The sequence below is a fragment of the Natator depressus genome, chromosome 3, assembly GCF_965152275.1.
Source record: "Natator depressus isolate rNatDep1 chromosome 3, rNatDep2.hap1, whole genome shotgun sequence".
Taxonomy (NCBI): Eukaryota; Metazoa; Chordata; order Testudines; family Cheloniidae; genus Natator; species Natator depressus.
The window spans coordinates 17,030,089-17,054,195 of record NC_134236.1 but is presented as its reverse complement, the minus strand read 5'-3'; the positions used below and the strand labels follow the sequence as shown (position 1 = coordinate 17,054,195).

Below are 24,107 nucleotides of genomic sequence, written 5' to 3'. Positions count from 1 at the left end.
GCTCTAGCATTTGATGCTAGTGAATTGTGACTAAATCACATCAAGAGGCTAAATACTTTTGATTTTGTTTCATAAACCTAATTATTATATACACCTGGTTGAAATTTCAATGAAAGAAACATTGATGGGATTATCACAATTTCTCCGTCTCCCATTTCTGAGCAACTGCTAGTTGAAATTTTTATGAATTTTGAGACGCTGCCAGAATTTGTCAACATTTCAAAATTAGAAACACGCTGTCAAAATTGACAACATTTTGAATTTAACATTTTTCAAATGCTGATGAAAAAACAGGGAGAAAGGAAAATCTGGGGTGGGGGAAGCCCTCATTTTCCTTCCTGTTTTTCAACCAGTTCAGTTATTACTGATTAAAAGGCAAGACTGTGTTGAAGGCAACCAGATAGCTAATAACATTTTTAAACACAATATTTCCTTCATAGGTTATTTTTTTAAAAAAGCTACATCCAAAACAATTTGATATGGATGTATTTTGGTTTGCGGGGAGGGTTAATCGCATTGTAACCAGTTCACACTGGAACTGTTTTTCAGAGTTCAGGTACCGGTCTGAGGTTCACACCCCTGAAGAAATTTTATTATTTTTTTAAAAAACAACCCACTTTTAGAGACCGAAGTCAACATAGCATTACATTAAGAGACGTTTAAAGGGTCCAAATGTCATTAAATAATTATAAATATTTCTTTAAAGTTATATGATGATTTATGTTAGCAAATAACTTCAAATTTCACACATTTATAATTTAAAAAGAAAAAAAAACACAGCCAAACACAAGTACTACCTATACCATTTTGGCTTGAGTAGCATATATTGCCATTTTTATTTTTTGCATAAGTAATAAGATTTTGCTTTAATTTTGGAGGGTTGGGGTTTATTTTTGGTTAATTGGACAAAGGCAAAAATAATTATAGGAAAAACAAGAGGAAACCCCAAGATTGTCTATTCAGATTGGTACCTTGAAGACTTTCTCTTTTAAGTACCAAAAAGAAAGAAGAAAAAAAAAAAGCAATGAACCGAAAAGTTCCAACTTTTATGTGCAACAAGGCTTGGATAGAAATTTTGAACATCCACCATGATCTGAATGTATTATAGCAAAATGGAAGAAACTTGATCTGTGCTTTCCCTTTCATGTGCACCAATACAAGCCAGTTGAATTGCACTATGTGAGTGAACAGGGTCCCATACATTGTATGTTTGCAACTGTATCTGGAGCTCAAGGTTTTTAAAAAATAAAATGGAGCGCGACCTTTGCCTTGCTTCGCCATGTTTTTCCTGATAACTGGGGAGTCCGTTTTCTCCTTATTGGCAAACGAACTCACTGTTTATGACAACAGTCTAGACAAAAAAAAAATTGGGTTATTTTTGTGTGTAAAAAATACATTTTAAATATAAAACAAGGTGTAAAATGTTTCCAAGAAAAATATGTGCTTTGATCCACATAATCTGAAACATGGATTGTGCTTGGTTGGTCACTCTTGCGTTATTTATGGCCACTACCATCTCATCTAAATAGTTGCACATATCAGTAAAATCTATTTAAAAAACAGGCACTTTGTAGTTTGTCGACCATTTGTTTTTGGCTCACAGAGATTGGGCTGCGCAGAGAAAATTTCAATATGGCCTCCAAACGGACTCATCCATTCTGCCACTAGAATTCAAAACAGTTGGGGAGCTGCTGTGGCTTCCATCAGCCTCCACACCGTCATTCTGGTTAGGCAAGTTAGGATTTAATAGTGTGCCTCCGTTTGATGTAGTGGTGCAGGGAGGAAGCATTCTGGAAGGGGAGCGGTCTCCTCCCGGCACCATGGGGAACTGGTATGATCCTGATGAAGTGCCATAGTAGAGATATGGAGTGCTGCTGGTCTGGAATGGTCCACTTTGGTTTTGGGAAGAGCCTGGATAGGGCGGTGGTAAGTAGGTGTGGTAGTGAGTGGTTGCTGACATACCCAGTGACATGCCTGAGGTGACTGGCGGTGTATAGGTAAAGGTAGCTGGATAGTGCATTCGTGGGTTGGAGAAGCGGCTCTCAGTGAGGGATGAAATGCTTGTGAACTGCCTGGGATCTGAAAATGGGCCCAGCTCTGAAGCACCTAAAAATTATAACAAAAGATGGGGGGAAAATTCTGTAAATATCAATTTTTTTATAATAGTGATTTTTTTAAAAGAAAACCCACTTCTTTTGGTCCCCCAAAGAACAGCAAATCATATCAAATAATACATTGCGAGGAAAAGAATCATAGAGCTGTCTTATACAAATGCTGGGCCAAAAGCATCCCTGGTGTAACTCCACTGATGGCAATGGAGTTAGTAGTATTGCCAATTCCAAGCACTGAAAAAACACTGGTCGGACCCAACCCCGCTGAGACTTTAAAAAATAATAAATGCTGAATTATATTTTATTTGCTTTCTGGTTTCTGAGCATAAAGGGTGCACTTGGGTCACCTTTACAGGCGTTCCTCTGCAGCCATGAGTGCTAGAAACCTTTTGTTTTAAAAGAAAGCTGAGTCTCATGTGAGCACTTCCCTTCAGAAGCTGGGCTTTAAGAACAACAGTAATTATCCCGAGACTTATAATAAAATCACAAGAGCTGGCCACACTGAGTTAGTCATGGTAGTGACATCAAGAAAGTTAAACCAGGGATGAATATGCCCCCACCGTTCTTATCATTCAATATATCTCAGGTCATGATCCACTGGACAAGGTTTTCATCTCTGAAAAAGGTTATTGGCTGCATGTCGAGAGTTTTAAAACAGGGTGAGCCACCAAGCTGCTAGGAAGTCTGAGTGTTTTAATTTTCAGCACAGTGCATGGTAAGTTGAAAGCCCAACACTCATTATTCACAGAAGCTGCCTGCTTATAGTGTCTCTTCCATCTGGTTGTCTATAGACCCCACAGCACGTGGTTACTCTAATGCTCCTGGTGGTAACACTTTACAATAAGTTTGTCTCTGATGTGAGCAGTGATGGGTGAACTCATTTAGCCCAATTTCCAATTCCCTTCAAAGATCCTAGGTTTGAAAATAATAGGTTGGGTGTTCTGCTTAGGAAACTTGGGGGGGGGAGAGAAGGAGCAGAAACAGGGATGGTAGAAGTTGGATTAGAGAGCTGGCAGAATGAAAATTGGAGAGGGGGAACAGAGAAGGGGCAAAGAAGTCTAATGAAAAAATAGAATGCAGTGTAAGGGCACTCACTTGTGCCACCCTACCTTTAGAGGTGCACAACCCTTTAGAGTGTGTGCTCACTTTCTCCTCATACGAAGTGTGTGTGTGTGTGTGTACACGCATACGGAGGGAGCACTGGTTTAAATTGCAGGGAATGTGTTCATGATTTAAAGCTGCTTTGGCCCTGTGCTTCTTTGTTTGAGAACTTAGCAGCTTTGCAAAACTTCATGACCCATGCGGTTCACCCATCTCTTCTCCCAAAACCACCAAATCTGTTGTATTTAAAAGGGAAATTAGGGCGCCTGTCAGGTGCCAGATGACTGCACTGAACACTGAATTTCTCTGCTTATCCACAGCATAAGCTGCACAACAGATAACAGCAGTGCTTTCCCACACCATGGCAGCAACGCACCTCAAACCTGACTTGCAAACATTCCCATCTAGTGAGGGGGTAGGTTGGTCCATTCCTGTCCTTGGCCTTGATGGTGAGAGACAACAGTGGGCATGAATGAAAACCCTAAGGCAGAAGGATTCTGTTGAGAGTGCCATCAGCTGGCACGGTGGTTTTTATGATTTTGACATTCGACAGTTTCTGACCATTAGAAACTGCACCAAGACTCCCACTAACTCATTTGACATAAGCCAGTCAAAATGCTGCCAGGTGGTGATTAGAAATGTGCCGAAAGGCAATGTTCAGAACCGGATTAGGTGTAGGGTAAAATCACAAGGTCTGATTGAGAGTGAGGGATTCTAATCCAACATCTTCAGAAATTCAAAGAGAGCTAGATTTAAAGTTCCAATGTGGGGCCGTTTCTAGGAGTGATCATTATATGATTACTACTACCTGATCTGGAGTTGAAGCAGTGACCTAGAAGTGAATGACTCCATATCCATTTACCAGCCCACTAAACCCCAGCACTATTGAATGTAATATAGCTTGTACAGTAGAACCTCAGTGTTACGAACTGACCAGTCAACAACACACCTCATCTGAAACAGGAAGCACGCAATCAGGGAGCAGCAGAGATAACAAAATACAAATACACGTACTGTGTTAAGCTTAAACTACTGAAAAAAGGGAAAGTTTTTTAAAAAATTGACAAGGTAAGGAAACTGTTCCTGTGCTTGTTTCATTTAAATTAAGATGGTTAAAAGCAGCACTTTTCTTCTGCATAGTAAAGTTTCAAAACTGTATTAAGTCAATGTTCAGTTGTGAACTTTTGAAAACAACCATAACATTTTGCTCAGAGTTACAAACAACCTCCATTCCCGAGGTGTTTGTAACTCTGAGGTTCTACTGTACTTTTATAGCAAACACTGTGTCACTGCATGCAAATTCTTTGGTTCTTAACTACAAACAGCAGCCAGAGGCCATACCACCCAGAAACAAAGCTGTTGTTTTGGAACGCTATCATGTTGCTCCTTTTATACTGTGAAAAGGTCTGATACATATCGGGAAATGTAAGGTTATTGTACAGTTTCTCCAGCTGCTTGAGATACTGAGTCCGAATCTGTTATTGCTTATGATGCTCTCACATTAGTGTAACTCTACTGACTTGAACTAAGTTGCTCCTAATTTACACTGGTGCAAGTTACGTTCAAAGGTAGATGTGGAATTTGTACATTAAGTATTTAGATTTTGTTTCTTTGCAATAACTACAATTCTTGTTATAAAGTCCAAGATGCTTTTGATGTTTTTTCACTGTTGCTTATAAAGCACAGAGTCCTGTTTAGGTAAACACTGAATAAATGTAATTTCTTCTTATCACAACGAGGGTTATGTCTGTACAGCTCCTACTTGCAATTCAATCACTTGCCCAATTTGCCAAATTCCCTTTTAGCCACATCTTTAACTTTTTGGATTAAGTTGCAATGTGTTTCTTTACCAACATTTCTGTACTGCCCTTGTGCGAGCATATTATTTTCAGGGTTGATCAGAAAAGTACTGGGTTGAAGGGAGTTCTGAACTGGAAAACAAATGTCAGCCGTGCCTTGTTTTTCTTCTCAAAACCCACTATTTCAGGCTTACTTGGAAACTCTAACTCTCATTGCATTGAACCATTGATATCACATCTTTTGAAACCTGTAACCCTGGTAACTCATACTCTAGCCTCCCATATGCCCATGCCATTTTATTGACCTCACTTTGCCATAGGCCCCTCCCCCTTCCCTCCTTGTCTTATCTACTTCTGCTGCTTTAGTTTTAACTTAGGCCCTGATCCTGCACCACTTTATGTGTGTAAATTTAAGCACGTGCATAACTGTTTGCAGGATTGGGATCTTAGATGGGCATGGCATTTATTTATCTATCCATGGGCATGGAATCTTAGATCCTTCTGGGCATGGAATCTATCTTTATTTGTATTTCTGCTGTGAAGTGCCATGCACATAAGTAAGGATGATGGTTTATAGTATAATAATTTGAAAGTGCAGTAAAGCATCTCTCTTGAAATAGCGCCCCCTTCCCCCCACACATCCCAATTGACAATTAAAGATTTACATTGATTTTTCTGATATAACAGTGGTGAAAGTAGTTTGAATTTGAGGCCTCCTGATCTCACAAAGTGTCACTTTTCACATGAGTGACACATGCAACCTGCACCTATTTCAGAGCTGAAAGCTTTGCCTAAGCTACACTTGTTTAGTGAAAACAGTATTTCCTCTGCTGATGTTGCAAAGACAGAAATGGAAATCGGCATCTCTAATGCCATTTCTGTCTTCTCTGATATGATCATTTTATGGAGCTTAATTAACAACATAAAAGAAAAATCAAATCAGAGTTTACCTCTTTACCCAAAGGATTTACATCTCAGAGAGTTTAGGTGAACGGTACTTAAATTTACTACATAAGATCTGCACAAATGTCGTTTGGCATACAAATCATCCGTGAGATATAAATTTAGAACAGAAATGAAGTAATGTTAAAATGTCAATCTCTGCACTAAAGCAGTAGGTTAGTACGTACTTTCTTTCCTGCAGACCATACTGCTCTTGTGTTTTGTATTTAAAATATGAACAATTAAAATTCCATGTGGTTTCACTTATTTTGATGCAGAAGCCTCATTAAAAACCCTAGACTTGGGAGCTTGCCAATAACAGTCTAGGATTGCTTTTGCATGAGCTTTTTTTTTTTTTTAACCTGTTGCAGCTTCACTGATATATTGTTTACAGCACAGCATGTGCCATGGTCATTTCTCCATTTCAGTTTACGGATGCCAGCTAATGCCAGTTGACATTCATTTTTCAATTAATGAGCTCTGCTTGTAGTTTACAGAGAATAATGCAACAAATTTCCGCCTGGTTTCAGCACTTTGGCCAATCACTTCCAATTATTATAGACTGTAATGTACTGTGGGTATATTAACTCCTTCTGGGTACAGCAAGCTGATGTGAACTTTAAAAGGATTATGGGATAATTTTATAACTTACAAACATTGCAATTTGCTGGAATGTGCTTAGTCATTTTTTGTTATTGGGACATTACCGAAGAAACATTCCCTAAACCTATTGCATATGTCTGCCGTGGAAGGGATTTTTAACAATCCAGTGCAGTGTGTAATCATTAAAAAAAGTATGAGTAAATACAATGGTGTTTGTCTATTCTATGCTATATTAGAAAACAATTGAACAGACAGACCCAAGGAACCTCAGCTTGGCATACTTATAACTATCATTAGGGACTATTTTAATTAATTATATTTCACCTAAATGGTGCATTCACAGCTTTTAGGCTTCGTGTTATGCCTTGCACTGTTTAAAGATTGCAGTAGTTATTCTATCCTGAATAGGCAGGGACATGGGACTAATTGATCTGATATGGCTTTTTTCTTCCCTAATGTCTACGATTTACTTGTGCAGTTTAGCTTATTATAGGTAGGGGTGGTAGCACACCTATTATTACAGTTGCCTGACTCTTCCCATTATAAGATCCAATTATCAGTTGTTTATAACTTTGCCAAATTTTTAATCTTTTGAGCTGAACTTTTTGTATTTATTTATTATTGTTATTTATTATTATTATTTCAGCCAAAACAGTTCTGTTGTTTCTGAGAACGAGGCAAGTGGAAAATAATTGTTTAGCCCTGTGGGGAGTAGGCTGGGTCCAGGACAAACTGGAAGGAACAGAGAAGATGTCATGCTTGGGGGGTAATTGTCCACTAGCGCACACTCCCTCAAGAGCCTAGAATGGAACCCAGTATTACCATTCCTCCACTCTCAGCAAATATCTGTGAAACCCACTGGCAAAATGTCCCATATCCCTTTAGTGGTGGTCCACATAGAGGACAACAACATAGTATTGCCATCAGTTACTCCACTAGGACAAGTGGCAGGTCTGTGCGGCGTATCTATAAGTTCCAACCTTGCTGAGGACCCACGTGGCTGTCAATATGATGTCACATGATCGAATTTCTATTTGATTTTCAGTTTACCTTTTAAAAAACCTAGAAACTTGAACACAAAAAACTGCTAAAAGAACATTATTAAATCAAGCACCCAAAAGTCAGGATACATGAGAACTAAGGTTGCCGGTACAATCTTAACTTGGACCCCTTGTGCACGTGCATTATGATACAGTACTTGACTACATGATCACATACTATTTTTTTCCACCACAGGATCTTGCCTCATTCAGTGCACAAAATGGACCTGCTCTGCAGATGAATCAGGGCTGCATAGTGAAGGAGGTTGTCTGTAGGACCCTTGTCTCATTTGTTGCAGACATTGGAAGGTGTGTGGTGACTGAAGCAGAAGAGAAAGGATGGCCTTGTGGTTAAGGCAGCTGTATGCTGCCCTGAAGAACTGAATTCTATCCTTTCTTCTGCCACAGAGTTCCAATGTGATGCTGGGCATATCATTTCAACCAGGTTTCAGAGTAGCAGCCGTGTTAGTCTGTATTCGCAAAAAGAAAAGGAGTACTTGTGGCACCTTAGAGACTAACTAGTTATGTACTCCTCTTTTCTGGGTGCCTGACTTGATACTCTGGGGTCTGATTTTCAGAAGTGCTGAGCCCTGTCAGATACAACGGAAGTCAATGGGAGCTGTGCTTTGAACAAATAAAATGCAATGTAATGTTAAGTACTCTGAAAAATCAGCTCCCTAGATATGTCAGATCTGGCACTCAAAATTAGTGAATACTTCTGACCTTAATTATTTTGTGTCTCAGTTCCCCAATTGTAAAATGGGGATAACACCACCCCCTGCAACTTGTTAATGTTTGTGAAGCACTCAGATGCTACAGGGAGGAGCACCAAAGAAAGCCTCATGAGGAAATTAATAATGGTGTCTTCAGAGCAGAGTTTAAACAGTGTGCAGTAAATAAGGCTTGGGGCCACACACTGAACAGTGAGGGAAATAAACTGCTCATTCAGTGAGCAATGTCCATCTTGGGCACTGAATGAGGCAGTGGTCCTGTGGGAAAAATAGTTGTGTGAACATGTAATTAAAGAATGTATCATAATGCATACACACAAGCGGGCCGAACTAAGGTTGCACAGGCAGCCTTAATTCTGGCATTTCCTAACTTTCGAATGCTTGACTTTGCCCTCTTAATTTTTTTTAATACAGGGTTTTTTTGTGTGCAATTTATATCTGACTTTTTCCGCAAACACACTTTTGCATTACTGTGTCATTTTATTTTACTTTCATCACTTTTCATTTTAATTTTTCTTCTACTGCAACTGAGAGTATTTATAGAACCAGACCCTGATGCTGCAGTTGGATTCCTACAGGTAGACCCTTGACTTCAAGGAGGCTGCATCCAGGCACAAGGGGTGACACTGTGGATCCAACTGCCGGACTGGGGCCTGAGGTGATGCGTGGGGGAGGGGGGACTGAGGGGTCATATGCCCCCCTTACCCCAGATTTGTGGCCTGGCTTGTACTGAGCATGCTCACATGGACTGCTCTCACTCTACTCCTCCCTCCCCCCACTATCAGCAGGCACAGGTCGTCTCCACAGGTCGTCTCTTCCTGAGACTGTAATTTCCATGTGGCACAGGCTGCCTCCTTTTATGTCTGTTAATTGGCATGCATGCTTAGGTTCTCATCCTACACAGGTTTACACATAAGCTTAACTTTCTGCATGAGCTCAATGTGACGACTTGCATGCATACAGTTGAACATATGTGTGAATGTTTGCTAGATTGGGGACTTTTGGTGCTATGGAAATAATTATCATCATCATTTTGTTTTTTCTCAGTGCCTCATCATTCTCCCTTCAAAATGGAGAATCTAACTTCCTACCGCTTGTGCTAATTCTTACAAAATCCTGGGTCTACGTTTGCAAAGCACTTCATAGATGCATAGTGCTAGAGAAATGCAAATTGCCAGTAATTATTATTAATGTCATTACTCACACAAATGATCCTCATCATTTCTACTTCATGAAAGTAACATTCTGTGAGGTCTGGGATTTTGTTTTTTAAAATACTTTAAGGTCTGTATAGCTATTACTTTCTATCACCAACCAAGCACATCTTTAATTAAGGGTTTCACAGCAAGCTATGCTGTCACAAAACTATTTATTCTGAGCAAGGCCAGAAGATCAGGAACATCATTTTAAAAAAAAAAACGTGAATTAGGGAAAGAAGCTCCCCACAATTTTTTTTTGCTGTGTTCCACCCTCTTCAACAAAGTAAAGTTTTGGGATTCCCCTTTCCATCTAGTCATAAAGAAAGGAAAGGTGGTTGTGACCCGCTGAAACCTGTTTGAAACCCCCACATTGAGAATCCATCTTCTATGGAACCAGAGACTTTTTAAAATGACATTTTTAGCCTTCTCCAATATGGAGATAGTGTACACCGATGTACAGCTGCCTTGTTATAGGTGAGCTGAAAGTATTTTAATAACAATACCAATGAGAGCTGTACACAACTTTCATTAAAAAACCCCAGATCACATGGAACTCACTTGGGGTTTGAGCCAAATCCCATTAAAGTCAATGGGAGTGGGATCAAGCCCTGGCTTTGGGGTTACCATTATTGTGTCTTCCATGTTGTTCCCTATGTATGGAACTAAAATCTAAGGTTACCACCCTGCCCTTCTTAAAACACACTTCTGCAGAGATGCCCACGATAAACTGCTCACTGATAATGGTTAGGAAGGTGTCCTGCATGGACTACTGATTTCATTAAATATCTCGTTTTATTGACATCCTAACAAAACCAAACTAGCTTTGTCCTCCTTTCTGCAAGCCCTCTGTTTGTTACTCACTTGTTGTATCTTATTTAAAACAGCCCCAATTCTGAAATCAGATCTGAAATCAGATACAAGTGAACCGGCATGCAGTTCCACTGAAATGCAAAAGGTTCCTTCCATACAAGTGGGATTACAAGATTGGGGTGTTAAGGTAAAACTCCTTAGGGTTACACTGTAACAGCCGTTTTAGTCTGTATTCGCAAAAAGAAAAGGCGTACTTGTGGCACCTTAGAGACTAACCAATTTATTTGAGCATAAGCTTTCGTGAGCATCCGATGAAGTGAGCTGTAGCTCACGAAAGCTTATGCTCAAATAAATTGGTTAGTCTCTAAGGTGTCACAAGTACTCCTTTTCTTTTCAGGGTTACACTGTAGTTATCCTGTGCGCATGAAAAGCTTAGTTTAAACAAACTGTGCCGAATACCTCCTTGTTGTTTGAGGCATTCAAAAAATAAATATATATTTTTACTTAATTTGTGTTAAATATTTTCAAATTGCATTTTTAAATCAGTTTTATACACCAAAACTTTGTCTCCAGACAAACAATAGCACAATAGCAGCAGAAGAGGTGTGAACTGCTCCCCCGTTCACCTCAACGGGGTATAAACTTCAAGCCTAGGTGGGACCATTTAAACTGTAATATTATTGAGCACAACAGTCTAACAAAACTCAGCTGAACATTTTTACTCCTTCACAGCTGTTCCATTGCATAGTGTCTTCCTGGCCTTGCACTTCCTCTATTTACATGTGAATTTTGATGATATTTCACTTTTTTTTTAACACTGACTTGTGTGTTTTGGTGCTTAGGCATGGTGAGTGGCACATTAAGATACCATCTAGTTAGATAGATTTTTCCTTGAATTTTTTGTGTCGCCCCCAAGCATTTTGGTTCATCTAATATCAACCGTCAAAGTACCAAGTATACAACAAAGGAGAGTGATTCCCAGGCATATCTGTCAGGTTGCTTAGCAGGTAAAGTGGTGTCTTTTTTCACGTTCCCATTTAATCCAGCGTAGGCTTTATCATTACCCCACTCGCTTAACAGGGGGTGGGATAGCTCAGTGGTTTGAGCACTGGCCTGCTTAAACCCAGGGTTGTGAGTTTAATCCTTGAGGGGGCCATTTAGGGATTGGGGCAAAAATCTGGGATTGGTCCTGCTTTAAGCAGGGGGTTGGACTAGATGACCTCCTGAGATTCTATGATGTTTCTGCTACAGTGGCTGCACAGGAAGAAGAGAGAGGAACTCCTGTCTCTTTATGTATTTTAACTATTTTTGGCCCCTGTTGCATATCTGTGCACTGGTTTTCACTGAGCTGTCCACTATGACACCAAGGACTTTTTCCTGGGTGGTTAGTTAATTTAGAAGCCAGCAACTTGAATGAGTAGAAATTCCTTCAATGTCTTGTACAGCACAACACCCCTGGCCAGACGGCTGACAGCAGAGATCGAAACAGGGATCACTGGTTCTAAAAGTGGGAGTGTCTACTGCCTGAGCTACAGACCCAAAGTACCTTGGTGCAAAGGCTATAGCAGACTCCTAAACCTTTCTATACAGGCCCAGCCCGTAGAGGAGGACAGAGTGCCCACTGTGTAAATGTAGTTTACACTTGCATTTGTCAAGAGTGAATTTCATCTGCCATCAAATGCTGCCCATTCAACTCGCTTGATTAGGCTCCTTGCTGTCTTCTCTAGTTTTCACTATCCCATCTTGGTAATCTTTCCCACAATCCACATGTTGGCCCTGTGTGATCATGGTGGAGAGAAGGAACTGGTTATATTTTGGGGATGAGAGTAATTCATTCTCAGCCAGCTCGACTTGTTAGAAATTTCAACCTTCTCTCATGTTGGGACAGAGCTGGCTGCTGAGACAACAGAATTTAAAAGCCTTGACACTTTTATGTTATTTGTTAGTCTTTTTTATATAATATACCTCCACAAATAACTATTCCCCACTATTTTTGCACTGGATGATGTGATCTTATATATCTGTAACATGGAGTCTGTCATATAAAGCACTTCTCCCACCATTGTAATAACATAGTACATCAGCTTCTGCTGTGAAATGCACCAACTGTTAACTGTGCACAGCAACACTCACAGCAGTTGAAGGCAGGAAGTGCAGAAGAACATGAAACCCTCTTGAAACTAAGTACTTATACAAGGGCTCATCACTACTTGTACCTATCTATTAATGTATGCAATTGGTGCAGTATGATGGAAGCAGAACATATATAATACTTCTTGGAAATATCACAAGAAGTCTGGCAAATCTACAATGCTGTGCAAAAAAAAAAAAAAAAAAAAAAAAAAGGGCTAATACTTTGTGATGTCACTCACACATGAAACATGCACACTCTGTTCAATTTCCCAAAAGTTTCACCACTGGAATTTTAGTTGCTGCTGTTTTTCACCAGCCCCAGCTACAATGCACTACAGGGAACGTTTGAGGATTTCTTGGATAGCAATCTAAACAGAGCTGTATATACCAGGAGAGTGAAGCCACAGGGCTGAGATCTTTAATGTGCAGTAATAGAGAGTCTCTGTATAATAATTCTGTGCAACTCCCACGAATGGGAAGATAATATACAATGGGGGCTAGGAGTCTAGTTTATTATTATTATTATTGCAGACAAATGTGCCTTAACAATCCAATATAAATGTTTGTTTCCCATGTTGTCATGAATTGTACTTTTCCACTGCATGCTCGCAACTCTCAAATTCCATCTGATCCTCAAGCAGAGGCAAAGAAACTATGCTATGCAAGGGGGAAAGTAAACCTTGGCATTTCACTGTAACTTCAACCTTTAAACCCCTTCTTTTTTTCTCCCCTGCCAAATTTTCTATTAGTATCCTGTTCAAATAATACACTTCCCTTTTGTGGAAAGAAAGACAGAGGATTCCTTGCTGGTTCTTGATTAAGAACTTTTAAGAAACCGGGAAGGAAGAGACTCTTTGAAACTGGATCTACTGTAGGACGGAAGCCAACACACAAGACATGGTGTCTTTTAGAAAAGGCCACACACAGTGCCATTGCAGTCATATGACTTTTCTGTCACATCCTGAAGCCATTTCCAGCTCGTGCGCGAGTTTGTACTCCCATTTAGAAGAGGATGGGATATATTGGGAACACACACATGGAAACACTTTCAGGGAATCAGTTTCCATGAAATCCATAATGAGCCAAGTGGCTTCAGATGTGGCGGCATGCCTCAGATTAGCCAAAAAAAAAAAAAAAAAAAAAAGACAAATCCACCCTTTCAGCCCTTATTTCAGTTTCAGAAAAAAATTAAAAACCACTAATGACTTATGGCTACCAAAACATGAAGCCACCAAAAAAAAAAAAAAAAAAAAAAAAAGGGGGGGGGGGAACCTACCCCTCCTCAATATAGCCTTTTTACTGATGTTCTTATCAATCAAAAGGAACTATTTCTGTCATGGCATTGGTTTGCAGGGCTTAATTAGCTCTTTCTGAAGTGCTGCTAAAAACACTGTGGAGGTGAGGGGTGGGCGAAGTGTGTGTATGGGGTCAGGAGGCAGCCTCTGGTTTGATAACGTGTGGTCAATTAAGATAGTTTTCAAAATTATAGTTAAATGATAAATGGTTAAATAAATCTCTCCAGAAAAGCTGCATTCAGATGGGACATCCTTATGTTTGCCTTAGGCCCATATTGGTTGCAACTGGGTCATTCGGAAAGCAGGATTTATGAGCTGGCAGGTATGTTGGCTGGCCGGTATTACACACTAGTGTCAGGCTGGAGGTGTGTATCAGCATAATGTGCTCCAGTGGCAGGAGACTTAAAGTTCAGGAAAGACCTGAGCCTGCTTTGCTGAAAGTTACATGTGATGAGGAATGGAGGAGGAGTTCTGGATCTAACTTGGTAATAAACCACTTATTATGGACCCCAAACACTGATCTGGAGGCTGCACTGCAGTTCAGCCAACAACATAGTAAGGACTAGGAGGCAGAATTACCAATGGAAGAACAGAGCAGCAACCCACATCCCAATCTGAGTATTAAGTCAAATAATTGGATGGCCGAGGATGTAGGGAACATGGGGAAATCGTGCACTCACTGAACAGGACATTTAAAACAAGAACAGAAGAGATGTTGAGGGCATCTTTTATTAAAGCTACTTTACATTTTTTTCACTAGCAAATATGATCAGAATTTGGCAATAGCCCTTAATTTGGATCAGATCATGCCACCTTTACTCTGTGATTGGGCAACAAAATGGCAAATGAAATTTAATGTAGATAAATGTAAAGTAATGCACACTGGAAAAAATAATCCCATCTATACATACAATATGATGGGGGCTAATTTAGCTACAACTAATCAGGAGAAAGATCTTGGAGTCATCGTGGATAGTTCCCTGAAGACGTCCACGCAGTGTGCAGCGACAGTCAAAAAAGCAAACAGGACGTTAGGAATCATTAAAAAAGGGATAGAGAATAAGATGGAGAATATCTTATTGCCCTTATATAAATCCATTGAATACTGCATACAGATGTTGTCCCCTCATCTCAAAAAAGATATACTGGCATTAGAAAAAATTCAGAAAAGGGCAACTAAAATGATTAGGGGTTTGGAACGGGTTCCATATGAGGAGAGATTAAAGAGGCTAGAACTTTTCAGCTTGGAAAAGAGGAGACTAAGGGGGGGATATGATAGAGGTCTATAAAATCAGGAGTGGTGTGGAGAAAGTGAATAAGGAAAAGTTATTTACTTGTTCCCATAATATAAGAACTAGGAGCCACCAAATGAAATTAATGGGCAGCAGTTTTAAAACAAATAAAAGGAAGTTGTTCTTCACACAGCGTACAGTCAACCTGTGGAACTCCTTGCCTGAGGAGGTTGTGAAGGCTAGGACTATAACAGGGTTTAAAAGAGAACTGGATAAATTCATGGAGGCTAAGTCCATTAATGGCTATTAGCCATGATGGGTAAGGAACGGTGGCCCTAGCCTCTGCTTGTCAGAGGGTGGAGATGGATGGCAGGAGAGAGATCACTTGATCATTACCTGTTAGGTTCACTCCCTCTGGGGCACCTGGCACTGGCCACTGTCAGCAGACAGGATACTGGGCTGGATGGACCTTTGGTCTGACCCGTATGGCCATTCTTACGTTCTTATGTACGCTCCCTGAGTAGTAACTTATTCCACAGACAGTCCCCGTGTTTTCAGTAAGACTTCTTGTGAAACAAAGGATCTCCCAAGATAAGAATGAGAGACTCAAGATCTCAGGTAGCCAGGTTGGAGCTTACTTAGATCTCCAAAAGTGAAATTGGAAAATAAAATCCCAATGAATTTTAAAGCTTGTTTCTACTGCTGCTGCTGCTAAGACTTAGCCTGGAAACTCTGAAAGAGTCTCATACTCCATTAATACAATGCTCTTCTCAACTTCCGCCTCCAAAACTAGATCTGAGATTTGTTTTTCAGACTGTTCTTTCCACCAGCGTTCGGCACAGTAAACTAACTCAAAACTTCTGCATCAAGGAAAAGGTCTCTCTTAAAGTTTTGTTTGGCTTTGCTTTCAAAGAGCTGTCTGTATATTTTAGAATATGTAGAATTTTCCTTTGATTTAAACCTCCCTTTTAACAATGGACAAGAGATGATTTCTCTGCTAAGTGATTTAAACAAAAACAAACAGATTTTGGTTACTGAGGGCCTTGTTCTTAAAGCGTTTTGGGTTTTTTTTTTCAGGGAAAAATCAAACCCTACAAATTAAGCTTTTGGCAAAAACTTAAACTCCCAACTCAGTACAAGTTTCTCCTTCTTAGTCCAGCTAAACAACATAGTACAAAAGGGTAGAAAAGTTACCTCCTTGTTCCACACATATATAAAAGGACTTCATGTCTAATGTAAACAAACAAAAACATACTGTTCTAGTCCTGAAATAATCTTTGTCTCTTAAACGTACATTTTCAACCTCCATCTCTTTTAATTTCCAATGCCCTTATTTTTTTTTCTTTTCCCCTGGTATGAAGTTCTCTGTCTCCTGAATGTAAACAGACACACCTAATTCTGTACTAAGGTGTCTGAAAGCAACTCCTTGTTTTCAGAGACCGAACTATGCGGAAGACAAGAAGACTGAAGCTGTAGAAGCAGGAGTTGCAGCTCCTGTGCTGAGTGGAGAGTTTAACATGTGGATTGCTTCCGAATTTCATGGAAAATGATATAACTATCTTAGGTCAGGCCATCTCATGCAGGGCAAAATACACTGCTGTAGCTCAAACAATGGAAAGAAAACACTCCTGGCAAAGCAGAGGGAGCCAAGTGAATTTTTCCCCCTTACCTTGATGATAGTGAACATATAGTGATATTCCTAAGTGATGCCCAAACCATCTTGTTATTGGCAGCAGGCTTTGGGTAAAATTTTCAAAAGTGCCAAAGTGACTTAGGAACCTCGATTTTCAAAATGGTCTTAGACATGTAGGCCCAGATCCTCAAAGGTAGTTAGGCAACTAACTCCTAATGGGAGCTTAAATTATCTTTGAGAATCTAGGCCTTAGGAGCCTACGTCCCAGTGTCATTCAATGAGATTTATGTCTTGTCTACACACAAAAGTTGTACCACTTTAACTATATCAGTACGGTAAATTTTATCTATATCAATATAATTAAAGCAATACAACCTCCCCATATGTGGATGCAGTTATAGCAGTATAAATGGGTTTATTATGATATAGAATATTCCAGTATGGGAAGGGAAAGAACCTCTAGCAGTATAAAGCACCTTTATGTCGGTATAAGCATGTCTATACTAGGGATTGTACCCTTATAACTGTATTAGTAAAAAGTCACACCCCAACCAACAAACCGAAGTGTGTGTAGGCTCCAAAGTGCCTAAGTCACTTTTGAAAATGTTACGCTGTGTCTGTATTCAAAGCTGCCCTGGTGCAATGGAAGGTGTGATTGTTCAACCAATTTAGTTAAACCGATGCAAATCCAGGAACGGATATTCTTCATTTGATACAAACCTGAACTCTATTCGTTGCTGAATTCAGCTAAACCACTATAAGCCAAATTTAAATCGGATGAAAAGCGTCCATGCATGGTTTTGCACCAGTTTAATGAGATCAGTTTTTAAACTGATTTAAAGTTTTAACCTGTTTCAACTCTGAATATAGAGAAAGCCTCAAAATAGTTTTTCCTGCTCCTCAGGGGAGCCTTTGCATTTGGCTTTTAGCCTCCCAGGGGTGAGTGATGAGGAAGAAGGGGACTGGGTTTTTAGCCTGCATAGTACTTAGTTACTACACCATTACTGGGCTGAATCCTTATTCTCTAAGAAAACATTAGCTGAATTAGCCCCATATCAAGAGGCCTTGGAATGTCTCCTTCCCAGACCAGTTGGAGATGGGTGTATCATGGAAATATTGTTCAGGATGACTGCAAGTGAGGAGAGAGGGAGGTTTTGAGAGCATCCTCTTCTCATCCAATCGCTGCAGCTGCTTACAGAGAGGGAATGCAACACAGTCCTTACAGCAGAGTTATTTTCTGACTCTGGCACTGACCTGCTGTGTGACATTCAGCAAATCACTTAATTTCTCTGCCTACGTTTTGCCATCTGTCACATGGCATTCTAGTATGTTACCTGCCTGACAAGGTTTAATTAATTAATGTTTGTGAAATGCTTTGAGATCTTCTCATGGAACATGCTAGAGGTAGAAAGACCAGAGGCAAAACCAAGCCAATATCTTAGAAAAACTCTTCAGCAGATTAAGTTGAACAAAGTGTGGGAAACAGAGAGCATGGGGAGAACTCTGCTTAAGATAAACTTTCACGTTCAGTCACAATATATAAAGTACATTTTAGATGTGAAAGATAAGAGTGATCAATGCATATGATCTTCTGTTGCCTTCAACTGCTCTCAGAGATAGAGCTAAAGCGGTCTTAAACCAAACTTCTCCAGTTCATATGCACAACAGAAAGGGGCTAAGAAATTCAGAACGTGGTCAGGAGCAGACCTAAGGCATTGAGTTTAAACTCGGTTTCTAAAAGCTCGTCTACACAGTGAGTTACTGTGCAGGAAGATATGGTGTGAATCTACAGTGCACCAGCTTGCTGTGCAGCAATGTCCAGGCTGGATGCTGCTTCTAGCACACAGAACGTCCCAGAGTGCAGCTTAGCCTACTGAGCTTTCAAGAAGTCGCGTAGGCTAAGCTGCACTCTGGGACTTTCAATGTACTGTAGCACATGGGATGTTACTGTGCGATGAGCTGGTGTGCTGTACATTCACCCTAGCTTGCCGTGTAGTATCTCATCAAGTAGTCATGGCCTAATGTGGGACTGTGGCCAGAGGCCTTTTATTAAACACTGTTCCAACCCAGTTTGGCACATCTACACTGGCTGGGCCAAACTAGGAACAAGTTGGCCTGGGATCATATTTAAACCCAGTTTCTTAGCTCATTTTGGAGCCCAGTACAGATGGATCCTAATTAGAATCATAGAATCATTGGGTTGGAAGAGACCTCAGGAGGTCATCTAATCCAACCCCCTGCTCAAAGCAGGACCACCCCAATTAAATCATCCCAGCCAGGGCTTGTCAAGCCGGGTCTTAAAAACCTCTAAGGATGGAGATTCCACCACCTCCCTAACCCATTCCAGTGCTTCACCATCTTCCTAGTGAAATAATTTTTCCTAATATCCAAGCCTAGACCTCCTGCACTGCAACTTGAGACCATTGCTCCTTGTTCTGTCATCTGCTACCACTGAGAACAGCCTAGCTCCATCCTCTTTGGAACTCCCCTTCAGGTAGCTGAAGGCTGCTATCAAATCCCCCTTCACTCTTCTCTTCTGCAGATTAAATAAGCCCAGTTCCCTCAGCCTCTCCTCATAAGTCATGTGTCCTAGACCCCTAATCATTTTCATTGCCCTCAGCTGGACTCTCTCCAATTTGTCCACATCCTTTCTGTAATGGGGGGCCCAGAACTGGATGTAATATTCCAGATGTGGCCTCACCAGTGCCAAATAGAAGGGAATAATCACTTCCCTCAATCTGCTGGCAATGCTCCTACTAATGCAGCCCAATATGCCATTAGCCTTCGTGGCAACAAGGGCACACTGCTGACTCACAGAATTTAGTGGTACCTAGAGTTTTCTCTGTCCTCCTTTTCACCCATAAAAATTGCAGGTTGCCTTTTAGCATGAATCAAAATGAAGACAAAAACCCCTTTTAAAAGATATGTTTAAAAGGAGGGGGGGAAGAGTTGCCTTCTCTTGCTTCTCCGGGATTCCTCTGTGGGTCCTCCCGACCGGCCAGGATCCACATCACAGGTCTCTAGTGCTCTCGATGAGTGTTTCAACAATTCCTATCTCATGTTTCTGCTGCCTTTAAATCTCATTTTCTTCAATCATCTCACTGCAGATTTTATGTCAGCAGATCTCCTTGTGCTCCTTGGGCCTCTGACACCTTATCCTAGTCAATAGACTATTCCCCTAACCACCAGTTCTAGATTCTGAGTCCTAGCTCATGGTCCGTTTGTCATTTTGTGTAAGATGTGTCCTGGAGGCTGTTTAATCTTCTATGTTCCTTCTCATGGAGATTTTAGTCCTCTACTCTATATTTCACCTCTGTCAAATGTCCACAACCCCTCGCCTGCCTCTTATGGCTGTTGTGGGGCTATTCAGCATTCTGAAACCCTTGTACACTGTGAAAATTGTTTCGGCTCCCAATTCATGGTCAGCAGCTCCAGTTCCTATCGTTCAGCTGTATTCCTAAAACGCTCATTGCTTCTCAAGCACTTTTAGTGCATTCTCCTTTTTTTAAAAAAACCCTGAATCTTAGCTTTGGCATTCATGGTTTCCCGATTTTTTTTTTTAAACTACACCATTCCAGAATGGTTTCCTCCTCCTAACCCAACATACATTACTGATACATTTAAACCTGACCTCCATTTTAACAAAGCTTATGTCTGGAAATTGTCTTTCTTTTGAGGCAAGGTTTTGTTTTAAATAAGTATACTTCGTTGGCTTCTTGATCTAGTGTATGTACCTATTGTCTTGGCAGCTCTGTGATGGCTGGCCAGAGTTGCCCCCTTTCAGCTAGTCAAAAGCCAAAGGGAACTCTATCACTAGTACTACTCAACCCTTCCACCTAAGCATCTTTCACTCTGTCTGGGTTTTGCCTGTTGGGTTGAGGGTCCTCCTAGATGCACCAAAGGCAGCAGAGCTATAATACAGGGCAGGATGTTTGCTGTCTTAGTGCAGTGCTACTTTCTGCTCCGTCAAGCTGCACCAAAAATTAATGCTACTGAGCTAGGTGGGGATTTTCAAAGCTGACGAAGGACTTCAGATACACAGCTTCATTAAACTAGCCCATAGTTCTTTGCATTTTCAAAGAGATGTACAGATATAAGCAAATTAATCCACGGAGCCTCCTTGTGACATAGGTGAGGCTTGTTATTCCAATTTCACACATCAAGAAAGCAGGAAAGCGGCCCCGGGAAGGTGAGTTGGGTGGAAGGCAAAATGGTTTAATGTTAGTGGGCTAAGTACAGTCTACAACTGGGAGTCAGAAGCCTGGGTTCTGATACTAGCTCTTGCCACTGACTCACTGGGTGGCCTTGGGCAAATCACTTGGGTCACTGTTTTCAAACCTGGGTGCCATGAATGGGAGTCAGAACCTCTGAAAATCAGACCAGAAGTTTAGGTGCCTGTACATGGATTATACATACTTGACTGTAAGCACCCACACTTGAAAATTTTGGCCTTAATCTCTCCAAGCCGAAGTGCTGCCAATGGCAGATCAGATAAACCTACCTGACAGGAAGGAAAGAGGGTTTTAGGCAGAATTAATGTTTGTACAGTACTCAGCTGAAAGTTACCACCTACGTATAAAAACTATCATTAAGCACATGCATTGTGGCAGTGGATCTGGAGATCCTGGCTCCCAGTCCTCTGCTCACTGCACTAGACTGTGCTGTTATCACCCTGTAAGGTCTAGCAGATGCGGCAGTTCCGGTGGGGTTCCCCAACCTCATCATGGGCAGTGACTTGGCCTCAGTTCTGGAAACACTAAGGTCTTGCCATGTTAAGAAACTCACACTTGAGCTGCAAAAGATGGCCTTTTCCACAGCAGGATACCACAGATGTTTCAGAGAATAAAGTGATTTTTTTATGTAGGAACATGTGTACTATGGGAGTCATGGGGGCCACTCCCCTTTGCCCAGGTGAAAATGATCTTTGTGCACAAAGCAACATCTGAATACACCAGCTGAATACACCAGCTGTTCTGCTGCATAAAAACAGCTGAGGGTAGCCGTGCACAGGGAGATATCACATCTGAAGTATGAGAGAAAGGATGTTCTGGGAGTAAAGGCTCCGGCCCTTGACTCAGAAGGTATGGATTCAATACCCTGTTCTGTCACAGACTCCTTGTGTGACTTTGGGCTAGTCATTTGGTCTCTTGGCACTTCAGTGTCCCATCTGTAGAACTGGGAGGCTGATAATTCTGCTACTTTCTGGGTTTAGTTAGATTGTGAGCTCTTCAGGGCTCTTATTAGATGTTTGTGAAAAGCCTAGGAAAATGCGGCCTGATCTCAGTCGAAATCTCTAGGTGCTTCTGTAATATGGATATATTTTAACAATAATGAAGCAGGATACATGGAGAAAGCTGCCATTGTGCAGCTGAACCATGCCATATAACATCATGAATCAAGAGGAAAGAGAAGTGTTGGTCAATCAGCCCGCTAGGCTGCTGCCCCCCTGAATTTTGCTCAGAAGACTACCAGCACTGAGTGGCCCCTTTCTCCATTGCCTCAAACATAAGCTACTTGTCTTCTTTCCGGGCCCTTCATGGCCCACCCTCACCCTCACCCTCACCCTCCTTATTATCTCTTTTTCACTGCTGAAATGTTGACTCCCCACCTACAATCGACTTATGTCACCAGTTTCCATTGTCTACTTGTTACATTTTTCAAACAAGCACTCCGTGCTTTCTCCTGTGCTTCCCCTCACTCTTGGGACGATGTAAACATCCACAGAGCTCTGTCACTGTCCTCCTTCAAACTCTCCTTTGTTGTGATACCTGCAAAAACTTTACAATGGTGAGGCTACTGGCATGCTGCTTATCATGCTCACTGATACTGCCTCATAGTCTCCTTGCGTTCCCTCATCTGTCTGCTTGTATCCATCTTTGTATGCAGTGTTGTTGTAGCCACGTTGGTCCCAGAACATTAGAGAGAAAAGGTGGGTGAGGCAATAGCTTTTATTGGACCAACTTTGGTTGGTGAGAGAGACCAGCTTTCGAAGTTACACAGAGCTCTTCTTCAGCTCTGGGAAACTTACTCAGAGCATCCTAACTAAACAATCTATTCCACCTTGTATTGAGCTGTGACACTCTAAATTTCCTAAAACTGAAGATGAGCTCTGTGTAAGCTCAAAAGCTTGTCTCTCACACAAACAGAAACTGGTCCAACAAAAGATATTACCTCACCTACCGTGTATCCATCTTGTCTTGCATTTAGATTGTAAGCTCTCTGGGGCAGAGCCTTCGCCTGTGACCCTACCCCCACCCCACTCACGTTTGTACAGCACCAAGCACGATGGGTCCTGGTCTATGATGTGGCTCCTAGGTGCTACCACAATACAAATAAGAAGTGGCCACAATGTGGCAATGGTAAGTGGCTGGATGACAATTCCAAAGGTGGCTTAGCAGCCACTCTCAAACGTAATCATTGCTTTGATCGTTAAGCCCCATGTCTCTAGTAAGGCAAACCAGTGTGTGTACCTGCACAGCTGGTCCAGGCAGAGTGCAATGCTCTGGGAAAGCCTTTTTCAAGAAAAAGAAAATGCAACTTGGAACTTGCAAATGCAAATGCAAAGCTGTAACCAACGTCAGCTCTTGGAAGCCCTCTGCTTCCACAACTGAACAGGGCAGCATGTGCCAGAATTTCATCAGGCATGGAATTAAAAGAGCCCTGGGCTGGGCCATGTGTTTCTCAGTGCATCATACTATCATCTCCCAAGAGCCTCGTAGGTCCCATACGCTACTTTTTCCTGGGGACATTGCTGGGGCTGATGTTGCTCTGTTTTCAGAACAACACAGGCACTTGGCCTCACAACATGAATTCACACGAGGTGGTTTCCCTACACCCACACCCTTCACAACGTTCTGCCGCCCCAGGTCCAGACGTTAAGAGGTGTTTTTTCTATTAAACATGATGCTTGTTTGGAAGGTGACACCATAAAGCAGAGGTGCCCAGGTGTTGGAGAGTGATATCCCAGCTAACCCATCAATGACATACAGTGCAAATTGTTCGTGTGGCATCATTAACAACTTCCCAGACTGTGACCCCTTTCTTTAGTCCCTTGCCAATTGAGAGAGACACTGTTGGTGCAGATGTTGATATTGACATTCCATGTTGTACCTCCTCCAGTAACAAGCATGTGATGCCAATTGGCAAAGACAAGCAAGAGAGGGGCCTTCCACATAACTCCCTCTTAAGTACTGTGCCCTGTTTAAACACAGGTGTTAGTCCACTGACTTCAACTAAGTACTCCTGAGAGGAGAATCAGCTTTTGGTGCCCCCTCTACTGCCAGTGCCAATACACTGTACAGAAAGCAGGAGTATTTCACGTATGCCACAAGCCAATTAGGATATTAACGTGGGAGCTCCACATCTATAGCGACCACAGTGCGAAGGATCAGACTGTGCTTCCTCTTCCTAGTCTCAAAGATGTCGTAGACTCTTTGCATCAGTTTGGTTATCCCCCAGGTCATCCCCCTCATCCACTC

The 24,107-nt window shown here is 41.4% G+C and overlaps 1 protein-coding gene across 3 annotated transcripts in view; it reads right to left on the bottom strand.

The window, feature by feature from the left end:
* Window positions 1–1,494: 1,494 nt before the first annotated feature.
* The window catches only part of RUNX2 (RUNX family transcription factor 2), a 104,455-nt gene continuing 81,842 nt past the window's right edge, over window positions 1,495–24,107 (bottom strand). For all 3 annotated transcript variants that reach the window (XM_074947465.1, XM_074947466.1, XM_074947467.1), the window contains one exon: window positions 1,495–2,106. In XM_074947465.1, coding sequence (XP_074803566.1) covers window positions 1,628–2,106 — 479 coding nt within the window. In that variant the 3' untranslated portion in view covers window positions 1,495–1,627. The remainder of the gene's footprint in view (window positions 2,107–24,107) is intronic.